At 38.9% G+C, this 22,013-nt stretch overlaps 2 protein-coding genes across 2 annotated transcripts; one reads left to right on the top strand and one right to left on the bottom strand.

Annotated features, from left to right (window-relative positions):
- The first annotated feature begins 7,688 nt into the window (after positions 1-7,688).
- Positions 7,689-11,706, top strand: LOC133712853 (inosine triphosphate pyrophosphatase). The gene is made up of 7 exons (XM_062138972.1): positions 7,689-7,901; positions 8,008-8,136; positions 8,230-8,239; positions 10,027-10,058; positions 10,132-10,244; positions 11,051-11,127; positions 11,218-11,706. Exons 1-7 carry the CDS (start codon positions 7,763-7,765, stop codon positions 11,327-11,329), a joined length of 612 nt encoding a protein of 203 aa, XP_061994956.1. The 5' UTR covers positions 7,689-7,762; the 3' UTR covers positions 11,330-11,706.
- A 3,242-nt stretch (positions 11,707-14,948) lies between these two features.
- On the bottom strand, positions 14,949-19,551 carry LOC133709019 (probable pectate lyase 8). Its single transcript, XM_062134618.1, has 7 exons — positions 19,255-19,551; positions 18,918-18,974; positions 18,160-18,237; positions 16,460-17,102; positions 16,268-16,371; positions 15,952-16,090; positions 14,949-15,856 (listed from the first exon to the last, which is right to left on the bottom strand). Exons 1-7 carry the CDS (start codon positions 19,368-19,370, stop codon positions 15,635-15,637), a joined length of 1,359 nt encoding a protein of 452 aa, XP_061990602.1. The 5' UTR covers positions 19,371-19,551; the 3' UTR covers positions 14,949-15,634.
- Between the last annotated feature and the right edge of the window lie 2,462 nt (positions 19,552-22,013).

The raw sequence follows: 22,013 nt of genomic DNA, 5'->3' as shown, positions 1-22,013 counted from the left end.
AAGTATGGTGAGAGAGGATCTCCCTGCCTTATACCCCTTGTTGACTTCACTGTGGTAGTAGCTTCACCATTCACTAAGATAGCATAACTAACTGAGGTAACACACCTCATGACCATTTGGATCCAGTTGGAAGCAAAACCCAACTTTGTGAGTATCGCCTGTAAAAAAGACCATTCAAGACGATCATAGGCCTTAATATCCAATTTCAAAAAGAAGAAGCCTTGTTCTTGTGTTCTCAGCTTGTGCATAAATTGAGCAGCTTCAATAGCTACTAGAGTGTTATCTGAAATAAGTCTACCCGGTACGTAGGCGCTTTGTAGAGGTGATATGATTTCATGCAACCATCTCTTAAGTCTATTGGCCACAACCTTTGAGCAAATCCTGTAAATTACATTACAAAGTGCTATAGGACAAAAATGTGAAGCATCAGTAGGGTGAAATTATTAGAAATGATTTATATTTTCCATCGTTTATACCATAAAAAAAATAAAAATAAAAATAAAAAACTCAATATTAGACAAAAGCATAGCATGGAAACCAAACCTGATCAGTCTACAACAAGATAATGAAATTTAAGAACTCCAGAATTTTTTATGGGAAAGAATGTGACAATTTCTGAACATGAATATACATGTGATTATGTGAAATGTAAGAGTAGTGTGTGAAGAAAATGATTGTAGATTGCTAATTCAGCAAGCTCCTAAAACAAAGTCATGCGCCTTAATTAAGCGTGGCTTAAGAATATTGTTGATAATTTAGATTAATCTAAACACGTTGCATAAATTACATCTTAGTATGTAAGCAACAAATTAAAGAAAACAACAGCATAGTATATGAGATTATGCACGCGCTAACAAAGTTGGTATGGTATGGTTAGCATTTTGTGTTTTAATATTATGATGTATCTGACAACGTAAGGGGTATCCTTTGAAAAATGAGATTAGAGTTAGATTGATTACCGTTGGATCCAATGGCATTTTGGGGCAGATACACCTTTATTTATACTTATATTTTACACAATAGGCTCTGAAATTTTACTTGTGATTTGTGAATGCTCCGAAGAATTATAAGTCTTTGTGAAGAATCACTATTTTAGTATGAAAACCATAGAATAATAAAGTTTTAGGGATGATAATGTATATCTTATGCGAGTCACCAACCACTTACATTCAATTTACTGCCGAGAGAATAGTCAAATCGGATATCAAACGGAACAATGGATGATCTCCCCTTGGAAAATGTAGGTGCATGATAACTATAAACCCTTTTTCTTTCTTTTTCAAATTAATTCTCATGCATAATTTTAACCAGAGGTTGCTAGCTTCTGGCTGAATCAAGTTGCAGCTATATTGGCCTTTATCGTGTCTTACATTAGAGTTCAGATTTTCTATTGAGGCTCACCTTCTTTTTTTTTTTTTTTTTGAAAGAGTTTGAAACCCAGCCTAACTGGAGGCTTAGCCCCATGCCCGTTATTATTTATAATAGTGTTTTTGAGCCTCACGTTTCAGCTCTTGAAAAGTGCTCGGACACTGATACTCCATTAGGAGCCTCTCCCTTTGCAATGTCAGTGCTTCTCCCTTTTCGGGTGGAACCGGCCAAGCTACTAGAGTAAGAAGGTAGTCGATCTGACACGGCAAATGAAACCAACCATCGAGTAGTTGGATTCAGCTGAATCTTCAGCCAAGAAGAAGAAGAGGGGTCATATATATATATATATATATATATATATATATATATCCTATCTAGAGCGGAGCTCTGCTTTGAAATTAACGTGTGAAGTTCGAGTTTTGGGTCACTTTTCGGTCACATATCCACATCTCGACCGTTCAGTTTTTAGGTACTAGTGTATAGATTATCTCTGCAAATGTTCAGCCAAAATGATGATCGTTAAGGCATTGATAACTGCCTTAAAGCTAGTACGGTTCAGGTTGACAGATTCAGTTCGTCCATTAGTTTAAGCGAGTTAGATACCTTAACGATCATCAATTTGGCTGAAAATTTGCAGAGATGATCTATACACTACTACCTAAAAACTGAACGGTCGAGATGTGGATATGCGACTGAAAAATGACCCAAAACTCGAACTTCACACGTTAATTTCAAAGCGGAGCTCCGCTCTGGATAAAATCTGTATATATATATAGACTAAGTTTATAAACTCGAACTTCACATGTTAATTTCAATTTATTTGTGAAGCACTAATTTTATTAATTGAACTATTGGGATAATTAAACTTCTTTTTTTTTTTTTTAGAATAAGAAACCTTTATTGATAATAATCCAAATTACATCATACGGGAATGACCGATGGTGGACATGAATTCCCCACTCTCCTCCCTAAAACCTAAACCAGTTACGGGTCCGTCATCATGAATGACCTCCATGAGCCGAAAGGGCCCAACCCCTAACCACCTATAACGCCCAACCTCTCGGGCTACAAGGAATCCCGAGTATCTTGATACCACCTCATGGACAATCGCCAGAAAAACCAACGCCCTCTTCCACACCGTGTCCTACAGATACCAGACCACGTACAAGGATCGCTCGTCAACACACTGACCATAAGATAACACCGAAAGTAAACCAATTCGTCCCCAGGAATAACACCACATCCATGGCACCTCAAATTGACCCAACCCTAGCTCAACGGAGTAGGGACAAACTAATGACCAAGAAAACCTAACAAAAAACATAACTTTAAACAAAAACAAAAATAAAAACATGAAACAGTCCCACCAACCGTCTTCCTTCTCCTCAGGTGGCCCGCCGACAATCCACCTCCATAACACTACCCCGTCGAACTCGCAACGCCGGAAAGACGCAGTCCACACAGCAAGCCACGCCGACCTCAACTGTTGTCGGCCGAAACCAGAATTAAACCAAGATCCCGACGAGTCCACACCGAGATCCAATACGAAACTCGCCTTGCCTTGCCTCCTGGCCTTGTCCGTCAGCTTGATCCGCCTATCGACCCATCTCAGAGAGATAGCCAGCGCCATACAATCCATGGCATACCGTCGCCACGATCTGGCCTCAGGCCACCTGCTCCAAGCCTGCGTCGAATACCAGCCACCCACCCTGCACTCCTGCGCTGCCTCCCGAGAAGAAAGAAACTTCGTACACGACCCGGAAGGACGAAGCAGAATCCAGATACGGAGCCCCGAGCCCCCACGATCCCGTCCGGCAACACCCGCCACTCGTCGATGAGGCCGGAACCCACAGTCGACGCGGGGGCGCCGCCGGACAGGCAGCAAGCTTTTCTTTGCGATTTCCAAACCCTAAAAGTCTTCCCTGTAATCTCGGAGCTTTGAGCAATTTATCTGTGTGTTGGGATAATTAAACTTGAATATATAGATATAGAAAAATATGACTCTTCCCCTGTATGTACATAAATTTGTGACACTATAGATTTAAAAGAAAATTTATAGGTCGTCGCTGCTCTCTTTGTGGCGCGTCTTGTACCTTCAATGTCATCGCTCAATGCGTAACCGTTATGGCGTTACGCGACTAGCTCTACGATGTCTATCTCTTGGAACATTATAACTAGAGGGACATAGAAGTCACCTGCATGACCTAAAAAATATTATTTTACAAAAGCACTTGGTGCTAATCTTTTTCTCAGAATGAAGTGCGGTGATTCGTTGATTTCAACCAATTCTAATTGTTACATCACTGACTTTAATGTGTTTTGCGATGATAAAATGAGGCAGCAGACCAATTATAATAGTTATACCAAGATACTTTTTTTTTTTATCAAATAAGAACTTCATTAATAATGAACTGCTTACAACGAGTTTTAGGCGACATCTCTGACCCAGAAATGGCCTCTAGACTTCCCACTGGAACTCTATATACTGACTCTAAACTTGCACTACAACTGTATGACAAAGACAAAAGGCGCAGGAGCAGTGAATCATTGACATCTCACCTCTCGTCCAGCCAGTAAGAACTCTAAAACTAGACAACTCACTTGTGTCGACACTAAACTCACCAACCAGAGTCCTCCTGACCAGCTTTTGATCGACCAAGCCAACACTCATTGTGACCTAAACTCAACCAAAAGGATTGCCGAACTTTCAGACCTGGGACTAAAGAAAACCCAACACCATCACCACCCTATTGTCGACACCATCCATCCTCCACTGCTCCAAAACGCCATCGCCTCCAACCTAATCCCAAAAAGGAAGGACCCACTAGAAGGCCAAGGATGATTGTCTAGCCAGACTGTTTCGCCATCGCTGCTGACCCAACTCCAGAACAGGAACGATCCCCGAGACCGCGACAGAGAAGATCGTCTCTACCACACCTTTAGTAGTGTCTTATATATTACCAACAATAAAATAAAACCAGACCCTAAAACACTAGTAACAACCAAGCCCGCCACCATGGCAAACCTGATCCACCATCGCACCACCACCAGCGGTGCCCCATCCACCACGATCTCCACCTATCAACCAACCAAACAAATAGCAGCCCAATACCTGAATCCAGGCCCAAGACCAAGCCCAGACCCCATACGGCCTGCTCCAGCCCATGAGCAAAAACCCGCTCTGCCCTTTCGTCCCTACCCTCGTTCCACCGCGACCGTAGCACCTCCACCGGCGTACCACCACACCCGACATAAGCGAGGGGGAGGTTCTGTCTGTCTGGACACGTACGACCGCCCTACCAATCCGAGTAACCCTAAGCCGATCTCTCCAGCCCATGATCAGTTTGACCGCCAGCACCCTCGCCCCGTCGTTGACTCGACCACTGCTCGCCATGCCGGTTAGTGCCAGCGCCGAACCTGCCCGCCTACCCCTTCTCCATAATTGCAAAGCCACCTCCGTGAGAAAGAGATCCGCTGCGTCTGTCTCAATCATCAACGATCCCTCAGATGCATCCATTGAAGCCGACTTCTAGGAAGCCAATCAGCCCAGAAAGAAAATCTACCCGTCTGGCCGCACTCACCGCACACCGACGAGGCCAGAGGTACTTGATTAGGGTTCTCTATGCAGGGATTTAAATAATAATTTTTGTCCATTTACACCATTTTTTTTTTTTGAAATGCCATTTACACCATTTTTAGAGAACATGATTTTGTGTTGGCTAAATGTTTTTTGTCAAAAATATGGTCAGACATAAACATAAGCCCTCTTTGAGTATAAAAATTCGGGACCCTGGGATGAGTACCTCAATGACCCTTTGTTTTACACATCACATCAATGTGCCGTAGTATATATCTTACTTTGACAATTATGTGATACCTCTAATCTTGATATATATATTACTTGTGTTTTTTTTTTACAAGAAGACTAAATTAGATACAGCATTAAAAAAAGAAAAGCTTTATTAGCTGCACTAGGTACAGAATTGGTCCAAACAAGACTATTTGAAGAAGTATATCCTAAATTTGCAACAGCATCCGCCACAAATTTGCTTCTCTTAGTACACGTTTGAAAGAAATTGTGTCGAAATTTCCTGCTAGGCTTCGAATATCTTGAATAATTTTTACCAATCTCCAAGGAGTTGCTATGATTCCATTCATGGAGTCAATAACTAACTTCGAGTCTCCTTCAACTTGTAATCTTTAATAGCCATTTTGTTGAGCACTTACAAGACTGTCTCTCAGGGCAAAAGCTTCAATCACGGGTACAGTTGAAGTTCTAATTCTTTTAGCAGTTGCAATAAGAGGTTTGCCATAACCATCAAAATTATACTCAAGTCTTGATATTAATTCATTATGGATTTAGATTTTCTTAATTAATTAATTAATTAATAATGGGTGGGGAGAGAGAGAGAGAGAGCTTATTGTTCACATTCAAAAGATCATGTGGTTCAAATATCTCTTCCAATGGATCCATATAGAAGTGAATCAAATCTAACATTCCACAATCATGAAAAGAAGGAAAAGAAAAGAAAAAGATAATGATATATAGCTATATATGGGAAGTGGATTTGAAAACAGAACGAGGACATATGACTCCACCTAGCTATACTATATCCCCCCTTTGCTGATAAAATTAGTAGGGTTTTGGAAGGGAGTGAGTTTTTGAGTGGAGTGGTAGCTTTAAGTCCAAGTCTTTAACGAGAAACAACAAAAGAGCAAAGACATATCCCTGATTTTGAGGCCAATACACGTGAGGATGGGGAATCCAAATATTTCTTTTCTTCCACTATATTTTTCTTTAGTTTTTCTGACCAAACCAAACCCTCCTCCCTCTTTAACAAATTATTTTATTTTTAAGTTAAACTATTATTAATGACCATAAAAGACCAAAGAAATAATATAAAGCTAAACGGCGCTGCTTGCTTCAAGTTTCCCTGTTTCAAGGGTCGTGGCCTTGGGAAGTTCCCCCCCATTCGAATCTATACACGTTGGGGTTTTCTGTCACCACCTCACCATCACAAACCCTTCCAAAAAATCCTAACTCACAAGTCACAAGTCACGACCATCACTCAACTCTCAACCTTTTCCACGTAAATTAGTGAAGACGACAGCCTCACCATGACGTCTAGGGTTTATGCTTTTCTTTTAGAGTTTTAGGGGCGGCAATTCTTGAGAAACACGAATCAAAAAGTATGGTTATTGGTAAATTCCAATCGAATATTGTTGATAAGTACTCAAACAGTCAAACATATCATCATATGAACACAATTTTTTTTTTATAGTTTACATGTGTGTTAATCCAAACAAAGTATGTTTTCATTTATCTTATTGAAAAAAATGTTAAAATTTGAAACTTAAACCGACATTTGCATCGAAGATACCGCTAACTCTAACAAATTGATGAACCCAATTTGTTAACTTAACGACCATGACTTGCTAGTACTTTCTGATAAGGTTGAGTAAATAGGTTTTGTTAGGAATATCGACCGGTAAAATATAAACACAAATAGTGTGATACAGTACTGCAACTTGATTCTAACCACCAAATTAAGTCATATATCTTGATGATTATAACTTCACTTTGATATGTAAAACTAAGAAATCTTTGATATAATTGCTAAGTCTCTGTTAACCATGAAAACTGGGGCGTCAGATACGTGGGATCATTTTGCCTTAGACCCATTATAAAAGGAATCTTTGACTGTCTACTGCTCTTGATTTCATTTAAAATGCCCTCACTGAATATTGTTATTTTTCTTTCAAATAAATAAAAGTTTGGGTGCAGGATTAAATGAGGAAAATTAGATGAACATAAGCTCTTTAATTCTATATATTACCCTTCAACAACTTATATGCAGTATTAATTTGGTATGCATTCTAAATCCATTAATTAGTTGTCAAGGAGAAGCATTCTAATAGGCTAGGGAAACCTCAAACGGTTTAACCTAGGAAAAGAGAGATCGACCATTCAAGCGGGGTTTGTTATTTGATCTTAGCTTTCACATGAATTTGTACTATAATTAGTTTATATTTTCCGTAGCCAGCAGAGCGCAAGAAATAAAAGCTTTTCTAATCCTTTCCATATTGGAGGTGGAGGAAGAACGCACGTACATGTTTTATGGACCATGCATTTTTAGGCCTTTCCAATTCTTGGGCTTTGCTATTCATTTGGACACAAAGATTTTCAGTTTTCTTAAAGTGTGTAAGAATATGGGCCTGGGTCTATTTTTAAATTTGGGTTCATAGTATCCATTTGGATTTAGTTTTGTATCTTGGGCTTTGCTCCCACTCAAACAAAAGAACAGAGAAAATAGAGAACAAAAGAAAAGAGAACCCAGAAACTTTGGTCTCACTCTCAGAGAGAGAGAGAGAGAGAGAGAGAGAGGGCGGGAAAATGGCGGCGATGGGAGCAAGAGGAGGTGGACTGGTGCTGCCAAAGCCGGTGACTTTTGTGACCGGAAACGCCAAGAAGCTCGAAGAAGTGCGCGCCATCTTGGGCACCTCCATTCCCTTCAACTCTCTCAAGCTCGATTGTAAGCACAATCAATCAATCTCTTTTCTCTCTCTCTCTCACTAATTTTGGATTTTGGGTCAATAAGATTTCGGGTTTTTTTGTTGTTGTTGTTGGGTTTTTGGCAGTGCCAGAATTGCAAGGGGAGCCTGAGGACATCTCCAAAGAAAAGGCTAGGTTGGCTGCCATTCAGGTTAAGGGTCCTGTGCTTGTGGAAGACACTTGCCTCTGCTTCAATGCCCTCAAGGGTCTACCTGGTTAGTCCTCATTTCTCTATCTCCTTCCCCACTTTTTCCTTTTGTTAATTTGGTATTGTTTGGTTCTAATTGATTGTTTAAATTTCAATGCAGGGCCTTACATGTAAGTTTTTCATCTTGCTTGCTCTCACCAGGTGAACTTATCTTTGGTTGCTCAAATTTGACATTTTTATCATACGGAGCAAAAAAAATGATTGATTTTTGATAACTAGAAGGTTCATGAAGGCAGTGAGTTTTGTGAGTAAATATTTGTGATTGCTTGTTGTTTATTTGTTTTCAATTCCATTATGTTTGAATTTAGGATACCCAATTGATTAGTGGTTGACATTATTGCATACATGCAGATCCAGTTCTATAACTGAGTTGTGTAATAACTATAGCAATTCACAGTTTTCTTTTAACACAAAGTGTCATATGGTGTTGCTGTCTAACAACCACCTCTTTCAAATATAAGTTTATTGAGCATTGCAGCATATCTTTCCTCTTCTGTCTATGGCTAAATAGGGTTTCCCTTTAAATGTACACTATTGATTTTGTTATGGTATACTCATTTGGTTTGCTTAATTAGTTGCATCTATCAATTTTACTTTTTCTCTTTTCCTTTCCCTTCTTTTTCCTTTACACAATCCTGTCTTCTTGTTACTAAGCCCCTGTTGTCCTAAGATGAGCACTGCTCTCTCATTCAACCTCTCCCTCTCATGGAGCTTTTTGAATTTAAAGAATCAGACAATGATTGAATGTTGCACTTGGTTTCTTCTCTCATTATAGAACAAAAATGATGTTAGTCTTGGTTTTCTTGCGTAATTTCTGTATGTGTACCTCTCTTCTTTGTTGATATAGAATTTAAAATTTGGAGATGGCTTGTGATTTATCATTAACTCTATCCTCAGTATGCTTTTTGTACTTTTTCTGGTGTTTGATGCGTTGATGAAGGATAAAGCTGATCGCACATCCTATGCTTTCTGAATGGGATGCTGTCATTGTTTATGCTGCAAATTTGAAAACTTTTCTTTTTGTTTGTCCTGTGGCTATCATTCTTGGAAAATGACCTATTCATAGCGACATGTACTGAGAAAAGTTATGTTTGCGAAATGCAGTTAGTCATGTCAAAGTTCTGTAGCTAAACACTGATACTTCTTGATTATGAAAATCTATGGTATTGCCGTAGTATTGGTACATGAACTGAGAAAAGTTATGTTTGCGAAATGCAGTTAGTCATGTCAAAGTTCTGTAGCTAAACACTGATACTTCTTGATTATGAAAATCTATGGTATTGCCGTAGTATTGGTACATGTTGAAATGCCAAGGGAGGGAGGAAGGCCCCCTTTTATAACTTGGTTGTTGCTGCTCCTTTTGGTTGAGACCAAATGTGTGGGTTCATTAGTTCATTTAGGTGTACTATTGGATATTATTAGTTAAGTATTTGATAAGACAGAGACAGAGGAATAGATAGGATTAAGAGAATGAAATAGAGGAAGGAATATATGACACTACCCGTGACTTATATTTTGAGATGTTCTTTTCCTCAACTTTCATCCATAGTTGAGGGATGATATATTATTGTGGCCCAGAAGGGGATGCTCTTCCTACTAGGGTCCTAAGTCCTAACAAACAATAACCAGACTTTGTAACGTTCTAATTTTTCCTCATAGTTCCATCCCTCCCCATCTCCCTCCACCAAACTTGGCCTAAAGTGAGAGACAATCTCCTAGGTTATTGCGATTTTTTCTTTCTTAAATTTAACTTCCATATAACTTTTGTTTGTTTTTGAACTTCATCCAGCTCAATATTTAAAGCACAAATAGCTAGACTTCCAGTTATGTGATCTTGTTTTGACTGTTTTAATATTCCTACAAAAATGTGGTCCTAATATTTCTTATAACAATGCAGCAAGTGGTTCCTGCAGAAGATTGGACATGAAGGTTGGAGTTATCAGTTATTTAATTGTGTAAAAATGTCTTTGTGGCTTGCTCAATGGTTCTTACTTTTTTATAGGTCTCAACAATATGTTGATGGCATATGAGGATAAATCTGCATACGCTTTGTGCTCCTTTTCTTTTGCCATTGGGCCCAATGCTGAGCCTATTGCATTTCTGGGTAAAACTCCGGTATGTAGACAAATATTTTCTTATCTCTAATATTCTGGGTGTCCTCTTTCACTTTAGCCGTTTGTTATATAGCTCTAGAAACTTTAGTATAATATGAAATCTTCCAGACATGATTTTGATGCCCCCATGTCTTTTGCTTTAATCGGTATATTATTTATTATTTCCTATTTTGGTTGTGGCAGTCCCTATATTCTTCATTTCAGCAAGGATGAGTTGAGTGACTCCTAAATTAATTATGCAAAAGATAAAAAAAAATTCTCCTCATGAATAAAACTATTAGATACTGCATAACCCAAAAAACAGAGAAAAAAAAAAGAGAGAGAAGAAGAAGATATCTTGCTAGAGTCAATAGAACCAGAAAGACTTGCCTGAAACCAGGAGGATCGTAGTGATTCACATAATCTATTTAGTCCAGTAATACAGAGAGACTAATGTAGGTAATGGATTGGTTTCTTGTATTGGAAAAGAGTGCTCTATCTATATCTGTCTTCTCCTGCCGGGCATGAGTCAATCACAAGTTCTGAGACTTGATCAAGTATGACTTAATTCTAGTTGACCTGAAATAAGTCCTTTAACTAGAGAATGTTGGTTGGATTCATAGGATAAAACTAGATGCTGAATGGTGATATTGTTCAGGTTGAAAAGTGATTCATCTGTGCTTATGTTTGTGAAAAGAATTGAATTACAAGAAAATTGGAATTTGTGGCTGTTTGGAATATACAGCATAAATAGTTTCCACAAATGATTATACTTGATGGCCAACACCCGGGTGTGGCACTAACATGCATTTTATGGATGAATGTCAGGGGAAAATAGTTCCTGCAAGGGGACCAAATGATTTTGGATGGGATCCAATATTTCAACCTGATGGTTACGAGCAAACGTAAGTGTTATCTTTATTTGAAGATTCAAAATGTTTTTCTCAGTGGTCCGCATTAGTACTTAAGGCTGAATCATGTTGTTTGTTTTGTAGTTATGCCGAGATGTCAAAGGAAGAAAAGAACAAGATTTCTCATCGCTCTAGAGCTCTTGCACTAGTGAAGTCTCACTTTGCTGAAGCTGCATACACTTTTGAGACCAACTAGTCTACCTAGGAGTGAATATCTCCATCATGTTGCCTATGCATAGGCTTCCCTAGTATGCAAGCTTTTCCTGTCATCAGCAATTCATCCAGCCTTGTTTGATGGTCTACAAAAGTTAGAGACAAAGTGGAAGTTACAGTTTTTAACATTTAATATCTGTGCACTTGCGAAAATGAGAGGTTAGTGTGGAGAAATAGCTTTCTTGCATACAAATTGAGTTGAAGATCACAACATCACAGAGAAAGCTGAAAATGTTATAAACTTTTCAACTGTGATTATGCTCACTTCAGCCAAAAGTATTATGAAGTATGAACTGTTCAACTAGTTATGGAAACAGACTCCATTAGTGGTACTCTTTTACTAGTTTTATTTTTACCCCATATATTGATGCCATATTAAGCAATGTAAATTACCTATTTTATATAATTCACAAAACCCCTGAAATGACTGTCCTAAACCCTCGAAGGACTTGCCCCTAGTTCTTATATATTGGTCAAAAGCATTGCTGATTGATCGATCAACGGACTTGATTGTTGTTCATGACGTCCCCTAACCTTGATGTATATTTCCATTTGTGCATATACATGTAGTGTTATACTGTTAAGGCCATATAATCAAAGAAAATTGTTCAGCCATTGCGAATGATACTTTTACAATCTTTGTTCGAGGTCGTTCACATATTCTGTAAATGTGAATGGAAAGAGGATTTTACATAGTTCACCCAATTCAAACTACACCATGAAGTTGCTTTTTTTTTTTTTCACGTTCTTACTCTATGGGAAGTGACTTTAATGGGAAGTTTCCCCAGTTCTAAAAGAAGATCTTACGAGAACTATGATGAAAGTTTACAATCTTCGTCGACTGTCGTTCACATAATCGATAAATGTGAATGAAAGAGGAATTTACGTGGTTCATCCAATTCAAACTACGTCATAACGTTGTTTTAGTCGTGTTCTTACTCAATGGGAAGTGACTTTAATCGGAAGTTTCCCCAGTTATAAAACAAGATCTTATACATAGATTTAGAATCAGCTAGTTCTTGTCATTTTCTGTATAGGGTTCCAGATGTAGACTAGGGTTGGTCTGTGGTTAAGTTGCATAAGGACTTAAAACAACGAGTTAATATGGACAACAGAATAAGGTAATTTGGGTACTACTTTCTGCCGAGCAAATACTCAAACTCCCTATCAAATAGGGCTGCCCAAGCCTTTGCTAGTAAGTGCACGACTTCCCAATATAGTATATATACTTCGAAATACATTAATAGACTTTGCTCGAGGAAAATATATATGTAACCACTTAGATCTCGTATATTGTCCAATACGGACTAAAGTCTATATATCGAATTATGATTCGATTTAACTATGTTGACAACCACTAACCTCAAAAGCTTAAGCTATGAAAAAATAAACCCTAAACGATGTGAAACTCGATGTATAGAAGTTGTATCATCTCGAGGTTTCTTAGCTCCACTCGTCGTAGACAATCTTTTTGTTATTACTTCGATGGTGCCCATTGCCACTAATGTTGACCATTCTGAGTTTTACTATTTTGTTTCTTAACAAGAAAAATGAGTGATAATCCATGAAATGCCTAATCAACTCATAAAAAAGAGGAATGAGCTACCAGCCTCTGTTTTCTTACTTGGAATAGAGATATAGGAATTGAAATAGTATTCTTGGTTGCCATAGTGAGATTGTCGGTGCAGGAAATTTCCAAATAGAGCAAAAAAAAAACAAACAGACAGGGCAGTTGGGGGTTGCCATTAGATCCAATTCCTTCCCTATTTCTCCAGTATCTCCGTACCACTATCATCAATCATAAAATTGTAATAAAACTACAGAAGGCCTATACAATTTTCAAACCTTCCTATTCTGCTATCAAATAATTCATACCATACTACTGGTCATAAGAAAAGATCAAGATGGGAAACCATTGACAGGAGCAGAACAGAGATCATTTCCAATTTCCAATTTCCAATGTTAAAGCTTAATTGGTCAAAACCTAAATAAGAGTCCTTCTCAAGAGGGCATTCTCATTTCTTAAAAAATTAGCAATGGGAGGCGGTCATCTTTTAGGTTCATTCCAAGAATCTGTTGATAAGATGTGATGTGCGAAGTATGCATATGAATAGTCTCTGTAACGATAGTCATCACATGCATGCATGTGTAATATCCGATTTTGTTGATTTTTTGTTTTCTCACTTTTTTAGATTGAATAAATCGTCTTTAGACATTTTTCCAATCCGACAATCTCAATCGATGAGAAACTTTTGTATATTCATTACATCATAATTTACTTCTTTTCTTCGTACCTTGTTCATATGGATTTCTTTATACAACATGAATTTCGTGCATAACAAAAAAGAAGTAACGCACGAGGTGGCCTTATACACGAGCTATTTGCCGCCGTAAAAAGAAGAATGATGCATTAATGCATCGATGCGGAGAATTTTTTCGGGAGGTGACAATGTGCAAAGATTAAAGACGTGTGTATGTACTTTGCACGGGTTGTGGTTAAGAGCAATTAATGGTCCCATGCCTCCAAGGCAAGGCAACGGGTTGAAGGATAATCCTCACATGCCATATGGGCCATGACTCACATGGAAGCTAAATCTTCCGTCTCCATTTTTGTGATTTTGTTGATATCATCCAACACTGAGAAATAGGACTCATCACTGCCCTTGTTTCCACTAATCGGTCTATTTGTTTGATAGTGTCATTTACTCTGCGCCACTACTTGTTAGGGGGAAAGGCATGATCAACATTTATTTCATCGTCTTCTAAAGTTAGGGGTGGTGGTGGTGGTCACTTTGGTGGTGGTGGGTCATTTTGGGCACCACCACATGCCCCTGCCGTTGCAGCTAGCTAGCTTCCTTCCTTCTTCTGCAGACCTTTCGGAATATATCCGTTGGGGATTTGATGGCACTAAATACCAAGTACGTTGCTATCTAATGCACTAGTTTTGGACTACGTAATGGATTGAGAATTACATTAGATACAACTATTTTTGCGCTAGAAACAACCATATCCTATAACTTGGGATCTTTTGTAAGAATATGGATCCTTTTGTCCCGATATGTGTCATGTAAGACACAATTCACATGATTTTTACCTCATAGTTTGACATTATCAAATGTCATTGTCTAAAGTCATTTTTATTTTTTAACTTAGGATTGCATACCAGTGATACCACGTTCTATGTTATCCCTAATCGGATTGAGTTGAATCACCTCACAATCGAATATGATTCTTGCTGTCGACAATTTTCAGTTCACAGAAGATAAAGTTTTGCCCTATTTCGTAATATTTTACTTTTTTGTAGCCCTTTGTATTTCATATCTGACTTGGTAGTTACAGAGAAGATAAGCCATACTTTCTTCTCCATGAATGATTGTTGTCTCCTGTTTTTGCTAACCAATTACCAGATGAAGTAACGCATCAGTTGGTAACATGATTGATTCTAAAGGTGTAGAAAAAGGTAATGATGAATTAACATGTTGGTTTGTTGGTTGGTTAATGACTTGATTTATACCATGTGGTATGTTGGGAGAGCACATGGAGCAATTAGAAATGCCAGCAGAGAAACAAAGATTGATAATTGAGAGTTGAGCATAATGATATACAGAGAAACATAAGAGAACCCACTTGTATTGCACAACCAAAAGTAAAAGATTGCTTCCATTGCCATTTGCCAAAGAAGAAAAAAGCTTAAAAGTGAAAAGGTACAAAACATCACTGCCAAATGCTATGCTCTCTCTCTATAAGATTGTAATCAAGTCCTTTAGTGACCCAAGTTTTTGACATTCATATCTCACACTAATTGCTTGTAAGACTCTAGACAAAAGCAGAAACCCAGAAAACCATTCATACCCTATAATAAGACCCCAAATGTATGCAGAGGAAAAAGACTGACACTGGGAGGGAAGATAGATAAGGACACGCAAACTGTGGTTAGAATATTGTAGTGGATAGGATGAAACAGAGTAAGACCGAAAGATAGGATATAAGAAAAAAAAAAAAAAAAATACATGAACAACACTTCTGCACCTGCTCCTAAAAGGGCATTGTAATTTTCAGAGGAAGCAGACCGAGGTTGAGCAATGACAGAATAGACAATTTGGTGGGGTGGGGGAGGGAAATGGATTTGGGTTCGGATTTGGACTCGATGATATAGTGACATGTGTAAATAATGTACACTTGCCAATTTTTGAAGAATAGATGGGTGGGGAATAAACCAATTGGTGGAATATTTTGAAATTGGGTAGAGTTCTATATGTGTAAAACTGAGAATGAGGTACTACTAGTACTAGCAGGTATGTCCTCTGCGGCAACCCAGTACACCAGCACCAGCAGTTATGGTTCCCACCATGGCAGATGACTTGGCTCCCAAGCTTGAGGCCCTGGCATAGACAGCTGAAGCTCCAGCTCCAGATGGAGTGAAGAAGGCACCATTGAGTAGAAGATCACCTTCTGACCTCCAGTTCCAGCCCCTCCACTGAGTTTGTGCTGTCTCCACTCTCTTGGTAACCTTCACAATGCAATTTTTCGCCAATAATCAGAAAACTTACTATGTAAACTTCATCATAATCAAAAAGTAGATGTGAGTAATGGTTAATACAATACCTCCTTTGCAAAGGGGTTGGTTGGAGCTGCATATCTGTTGCCTTGGCTGTTGATAGTGGGTTCTGCACTTCCACCAATGGCATACATCTCCCAGTGAGTGTAGTCATTGTTCACCACATGGAAATATCCGTGTCTACACCTGCATTATTCATAGTTCATGGCACCATTAACAAATTGGTAATGCATTTCTGCTACCATCAAGGCAAAATCCCATTTCAATATTGAATAATGTCCAGAAATCATTCTAATTGAATTGGACAGATGAGACATGGAAATTAAAAGGCTTTTAATATGTCGGTTCTAGTTGAAAAAATACCTTGGCATTCGTTGGATAAGTCCCTCTCCAAAGTGGTTGTAGGCAATAGTCACCTGCATTTGCTTGTCCCTGGTATAAGAATCACTGTGGCCCAACAGCATAACCTGATTCAATTGCATAGATAAAATGTCATTATCACAACAAAAATACAGATGGAAGTAAATATTAATCAGAAAGAGGCATTAGACATACTTCATTGTGGTGGGTAAAGTGGTTGTTTGAGATGGTAATAGCAGTTGACCCCATGACAGCATCAACAAGACCATCAGCACAATTGGAGAGGGAATTGTGATCAACCCAGATATGGCTTGACCCGAAGATGGAGACAGCATCACCATCAGCCATTGTCCTCCACCCAAAGTGAGATGGGGAGCTCCTTACCATAGCATTTCCTGTGGGCTTGCAGTCATGGATATGCAGACCATGAACTATAATGTTTGTAACAAACTGGATTGTAATGCATGCTCCATTAGCAATGTGGACATTGACTCCACGGCCATCAATGGTCTTGAAGCTATTCATGAGAAGCTCCTGCTTCAATTGGATCACCATGTCACGTTTGAACACAATCCAGAGAGGCTCATCCTGGATGACAGCATGGCGCAGAGTACCGGGTCTGGGGTTAACGGGATCATCATCTTTAGGGTCAGTGACAACATAGAAGCGTCCATCACGACCACCAATGGCATTTCTGCCGAAACCAATGCCACAGTCTGCAAGACGCTTGCGGTTCTTTTGCCAGTTGGGATCACAACGCCAGCAATCATCAATGGGATTTCCAGTTCCACATGAGAAGTAGCCCAGCTTTCTCCTTTCAGTGCTGTTGCGGATACTCCTGCAATATCAAAAGTGGTTCTACTGTTACCATTAATGTCAAAAAAGAAACATGTTCAAACATAATTCAAGCATATGATGATGCATTGGTCATGCCCCAGTAGCAAACAATCAGACAGAAAGAAAGTTCACTTTTATTTCCTATTCATGGTAAAACGTAAGAAGTGGGATAATAATTTCCTATGGAATTTTAATGATGCCAATTTCTCCCTAGTTTCCTTTTATGTCCTGTACTACAAGGTAGCCAGCTTAGTCTGGACATTGCAACTAGTTTGTCCATTTATGGATTAACTGTTGTCCACAAATGAAATCAGAGATGTGATCTTTTTAATCATTGTTTTTGTTCAATTATTATATTCCATTTGTAAAAGGTAACCAAACGTCAACCGAGTTTATAAGATCTAAATCTAACCAAATCATTTCAGACAAACATTATAAGAAACTTAACAGCGCTTTCACTTTGACAAGATCTTTCAAAAAAAATCCCCTTCATAAAAGTAGTAATAATAGTAACAAGAACGACAATTAAAAAGCAGGGGAAAAAGGGGAGGGGGTAAAAAGCCTATAGCATCTTTATTGGATGGCCTCCTCTGTTTGACATAGAGGTCTACACATATGAGCAACACAGACCTAACTATTATCAAATTCACTGGCTCAGCACCAGATATGGCATTTCATTATGAGCATGTGGGATGCATATGCTCATCTCCAAAACCAGTGATTATGACAGAAAAGGGAAATGTGAAAATGCAGAAAATGGAGGTCAGTAACAACACCACTGGTAAGTGGGTTTAATGCAAACCCCAATTGCGTTAGTTAGGTTAATCACAGCTACAATTCCCCCACATCCCTCATCTAACCTACCCACCAAAACTGAATGCAGTCAAAATCAAAGCTTCCCAGTGTCCCTTTCATTATCTACCCTCATGTGCATTACACATGCTGAAACCAGAAAACAATAATCACAAATGAACCCATATAGAATTGTGCAGGTAGGGACCAAAAACGTTAGCTGTCTTTATCCAATAGAGAGAGAGAGAGAGGAGAGGGAAACGCACATGTCAACCATTGAAGCAATTTCCTCAGGGTTCTCAACTGCATGCTTATTCAAGCCTTCATCATCATTCTCATTCACCCTGGAATATTCAGTCAAATCAAACAACAAAATATCAGACCCCCACCCAAAAAAAAAAAAAAAAAAAAAAATTAACCAAAGAAAGAAATTACACAAAATCCAATTTGACCCATGTGACTCCAAAAAAAACGTATCACTCTCAACTCTCTCAGGCCAAGGACCCGTTGAGGTTGGGACAAAAGAAGAAAGGGAGCCGATCAGAGAGCGACACGTTTCAGTGGCGGACAGGGGTTCACTGTGGGACTGTTTTGTGTGCTGTGCTCGAGGCCAGGTGCAGACAGTGTCGAGTAAAAACGGTTAGGGGCGGTTTGTCTGAGGACTGAGGAGAGAGAAAACCGCAGTCGGCATGACCGAATTGCCCCAAGGAAAAAGAGTACGGGGGAGTGAGGTGAGGAGTGTGAATTAGGGTCGGTGGTGAGGGTAGTTATGGAAATGCGTTGAAAAGAAAGAGGGGAGGGATCCGAGGGGGAATGCAAACGAACTATAACGGACTAAACGGCCCAGATCTAGGGATCTGGATCTCAACGGCTGAGATTGCCATGTACGGTTAACCCCAACGGCTGAGAAACGAGAAGGCAACACACAGAACGGTTGAGATCCATCCACGTGGACAGGAAGTGAAAAACCAAAAAAGAAAAAGAAAAAAAAAAAATTAACTCCGGGTGGGTTACCGAAACCGACCTGGCCGCCATTGATGAATTGCTCGAGCTCTTCAACAACTCCTCAGTCCCTCCATTCCTGCACAAACAAACCAAAAAAACAAATAAGCAAAACGACGCCGCTTCAACTTCTACACAACACCAAGAACTCTCATAATTTTCTCTCTAAATTCTTCAAAGCTTGTAAAAGCAAAAGAGAAATGCTATTAATGACGGAGCCCCCGAAATTCCATGAAACCTCTCAATTTCTGAACCTCGTTTCACTCAAAGAAGAAGAAGAGGAAGAATGTAGCTCAGATTCTGCTTTCAAGAATATTACCACAGTAAAAAAGAACACAGAGAGGGGGGGGGGGTTAAACCTGATGAGAGAGGTGCCGTCGAGGCTAACTCTACCGGACATTACAGCGACGAAGCAGAACAAGAGAAGCACCGACACGCAAGCCATAATCCATTTCTTACTCTCGGAAACCGCCATTGCTCTTTCTTCTCTCTCTCTCTCTCTCTCTCTGTGTTAATGTGAGAAGAAGAGGGAATGTGGGAGCAGAGAAAATTGAAGACAGTGAGAGAAGAGCAGAGGAAAGCACACAAAACGGTGTGTTTCGGTGTTTTGTGTGCAGAGAAGAGAAGAGAGCCAAAAAAACCCAAGTGAGGATGAGTCAGAGAATGAGCTCCCCCTTCTATATATACACGATTAATGACCCCCCCTTAAGTCTCCTTAACGCCGTTTACAGTTAACTAACTAGAAACGCCGGTAATTTTATATATTTCTTTGGATTAGGTTCTCTACTTCTCTTTAACCCAACAACCAAAGCAACCCCCGCCACCAACATTAACTACTCCTCCAGTCCTCCTTAGTACTCAAAGTTACTTTTTTACTGCACCCGCCTTTTACTTTTTACTCAACTAACTGTTTGCGCCTTACGACCGACGGACCCCTTTGTCCTTGCCACGTCAGCCGGGGCCGTTACGGAGGGGGAGTACGGATGGGTCACGGGAACAGACGTCACGGTATTCTGCTGGTTCTGCGCCCAATCGGATTTTATTTAATATAGCTTTGATTTATTTTATTGTTATTTTGGGTAATGGCGTGTTTGGGGTGAAATGTAATTCCAGGCGCCAATCACGGCCTTATGGGTTTTTGTTTGACCCGCCATGAATCAAGTAGCTAGAAGAACAATGCTTAATTAAATTTTTGCTGTGGAATTTAAGACATTGTTTGGTGGCAGTTTTACGGGGCTTTCCTTGGTTTTTCTTTGATTTTGGAAGACTCAAATAGTTCCCTAATGGATATATAAATGACACCTATGGTTAATTGGTAATGAATCTAATGATGGGGTATGATTTTGCACCATGTGAATGTGCTCCATGTGAACTTCAAATCTTGTGATACATTTTGCTGGGTGTGTTCCACGATCATGTGTCGTATTACATCAAAACTACATTTGAAAGAAACACATGTAGCTAGAGATAGCAACATAAATCTAAAGATCTAAGGAGTCGGGGGTCTTACTTTTCATGCATTATGATTTATTGGCATTTTTAATCTTTAATATTTCGTGTTTGCTTTCATTTCATTCAGCTTCAATATATTGCGTGAATGTAAATAGAGTTTTCTATTTTATTCAAATTTTTTTTTAGATGATAAAAGAAAATTAATGATGTCACAACATCATGCTCACCGTAATTTCTATATTACCTTTTTTTGCTATTTTCTTAACGGTAAGTCATCAGACGCCTAGCTTTTTTTTTTCTTTTCAATGTGATTATTTATGCATGTGGAAGTTTTAGCACATTTTACCTAACCATACTATTGGGCAAAAGAAAATGAGAATATTGCTAATTCTCAAACTTAAGAAAATGATTATATATATGGACAATACAGTAAATTCAAATGCGAGTATTAAAGCTTTCACACATTGCACGAAACTCTCAGTTGGGGGGTCATACTGATTTTAGTGAAAGGAGAATTGAAGCCATCAACTTCAGCCATAAATGCAATAAAAAAAAGCTCTGGAAATTTAATGCACAAAACCTTGTGGCTAAAGCATTCAGCGTCTTTCAGTTTTTCATGGAAAAGCATGGAATTTTTTGGCATTGCAATTAATTATCTATCATTCTATCCCAACCCAACCCGGCACTCCCCCTTCGTTATAAAAACTCACAAGCCAATTAAAGATAATAAATTCCATTCTGAAACTCTTTAGATTGGCATTGATTGTTTCATTTCCGATCCAATCTTTCCTTAATATATCCAGCAAGTGTCTTGTCCTTGACTCCTTGTAGTCCTACAAGGCATGTTGATGCGTTACTACAAGAGACTATCCAATGCATCGACGTATATTTGCACCAATAAAAATGGACGATTGAATATCATTAAGTTTTTTTTTTTTAATTATTAAGTAAAATATTATCTATAAATATCAAAGGCTGAAATCTGTTGAATGACTTGAATCTGCTGGTTCACTTGCACCGCCAGTGCATAGAAGAATTTTCCTTACTACAAAATAATCTAACTTTCACAAATTGTCATTTGATCTCATTCGACTGCTCAGTGTACTAGCAGAATGTGTATCAGGCAAGGCCGGTCCTGAGGGGTGCCAACTGAGGCAGCTGTCTCAAGTTATTGACTTTTAACGGGCCTTGAAAGAATCGATTTGATTATGTAAGGCCACATTTTGATTCTTCGCCTCAGACCTATAAAATCTCAAAGTCTGCCCTGATATTAGGGCACTTTGGTATACAAGAAAAGGTAAAAACAAAAGTAATTCTGGTATGTTTTTGAGTCAATCACACCATCTCCTTAACACAGCTGCCCTACTAAAAATTATTTCACTCTTTGGTCTTTAAGTGACAATTCAAGAAAAGTAAATGATACCTCGTTACCTCACCACATAATACCATATATACCTAATTTCCCTCGAGTCCCAATCCGTCCAAATTTATTTACCAACTTCACAAAAGTAAGAAGAAGCTTCATACAAAAAGTAAAAGTAAAAAAAAAGTAACAAAAAGCAAAACCGGGTCTGACTGAAGAGGCGGGAGCTCCCAAACTTTAAAATGTTGTTTGTTGTTGGCCCCAATAAAATTAGCAAAAGTTGATAATTTGAGTATTTGACCA

Source organism: Rosa rugosa, chromosome 5 (assembly GCF_958449725.1).
Source record: "Rosa rugosa chromosome 5, drRosRugo1.1, whole genome shotgun sequence".
NCBI lineage: Eukaryota > Viridiplantae > Streptophyta > Magnoliopsida > Rosales > Rosaceae > Rosa > Rosa rugosa.
Note: the sequence above shows the minus strand (reverse complement) of the source record. Positions and strands in the feature narration are given on the sequence as shown.

Bases quoted from the DNA above. Each gene is read 5' to 3' on its own strand.
- LOC133712853 (XM_062138972.1), top strand. From the start codon at position 7,763: ATGGCGGCGATGGGAGCAAGAGGAGGTGGACTGGTGCTGCCAAAGCCG. The intron at 10,245-11,050 runs GTATGTAGACAA...GATGAATGTCAG, and splicing joins CATTTCTGGGTAAAACTCCG to GGGAAAATAGTTCCTGCAAG. The intron at 11,128-11,217 runs GTAAGTGTTATC...TTTGTTTTGTAG, and splicing joins CCTGATGGTTACGAGCAAAC to TTATGCCGAGATGTCAAAGG.
- LOC133709019 (XM_062134618.1), bottom strand. From the start codon at position 19,370: ATGGCGGTTTCCGAGAGTAAGAAATGGATTATGGCTTGCGTGTCGGTG. The intron at 18,238-18,917 runs GTCGGTTTCGGT...TGAATATTCCAG, and splicing joins AATTCATCAATGGCGGCCAG to GGTGAATGAGAATGATGATG. The intron at 16,372-16,459 runs GTATGTCTAATG...CAATTGAATCAG, and splicing joins ACTTTACCCACCACAATGAA to GTTATGCTGTTGGGCCACAG.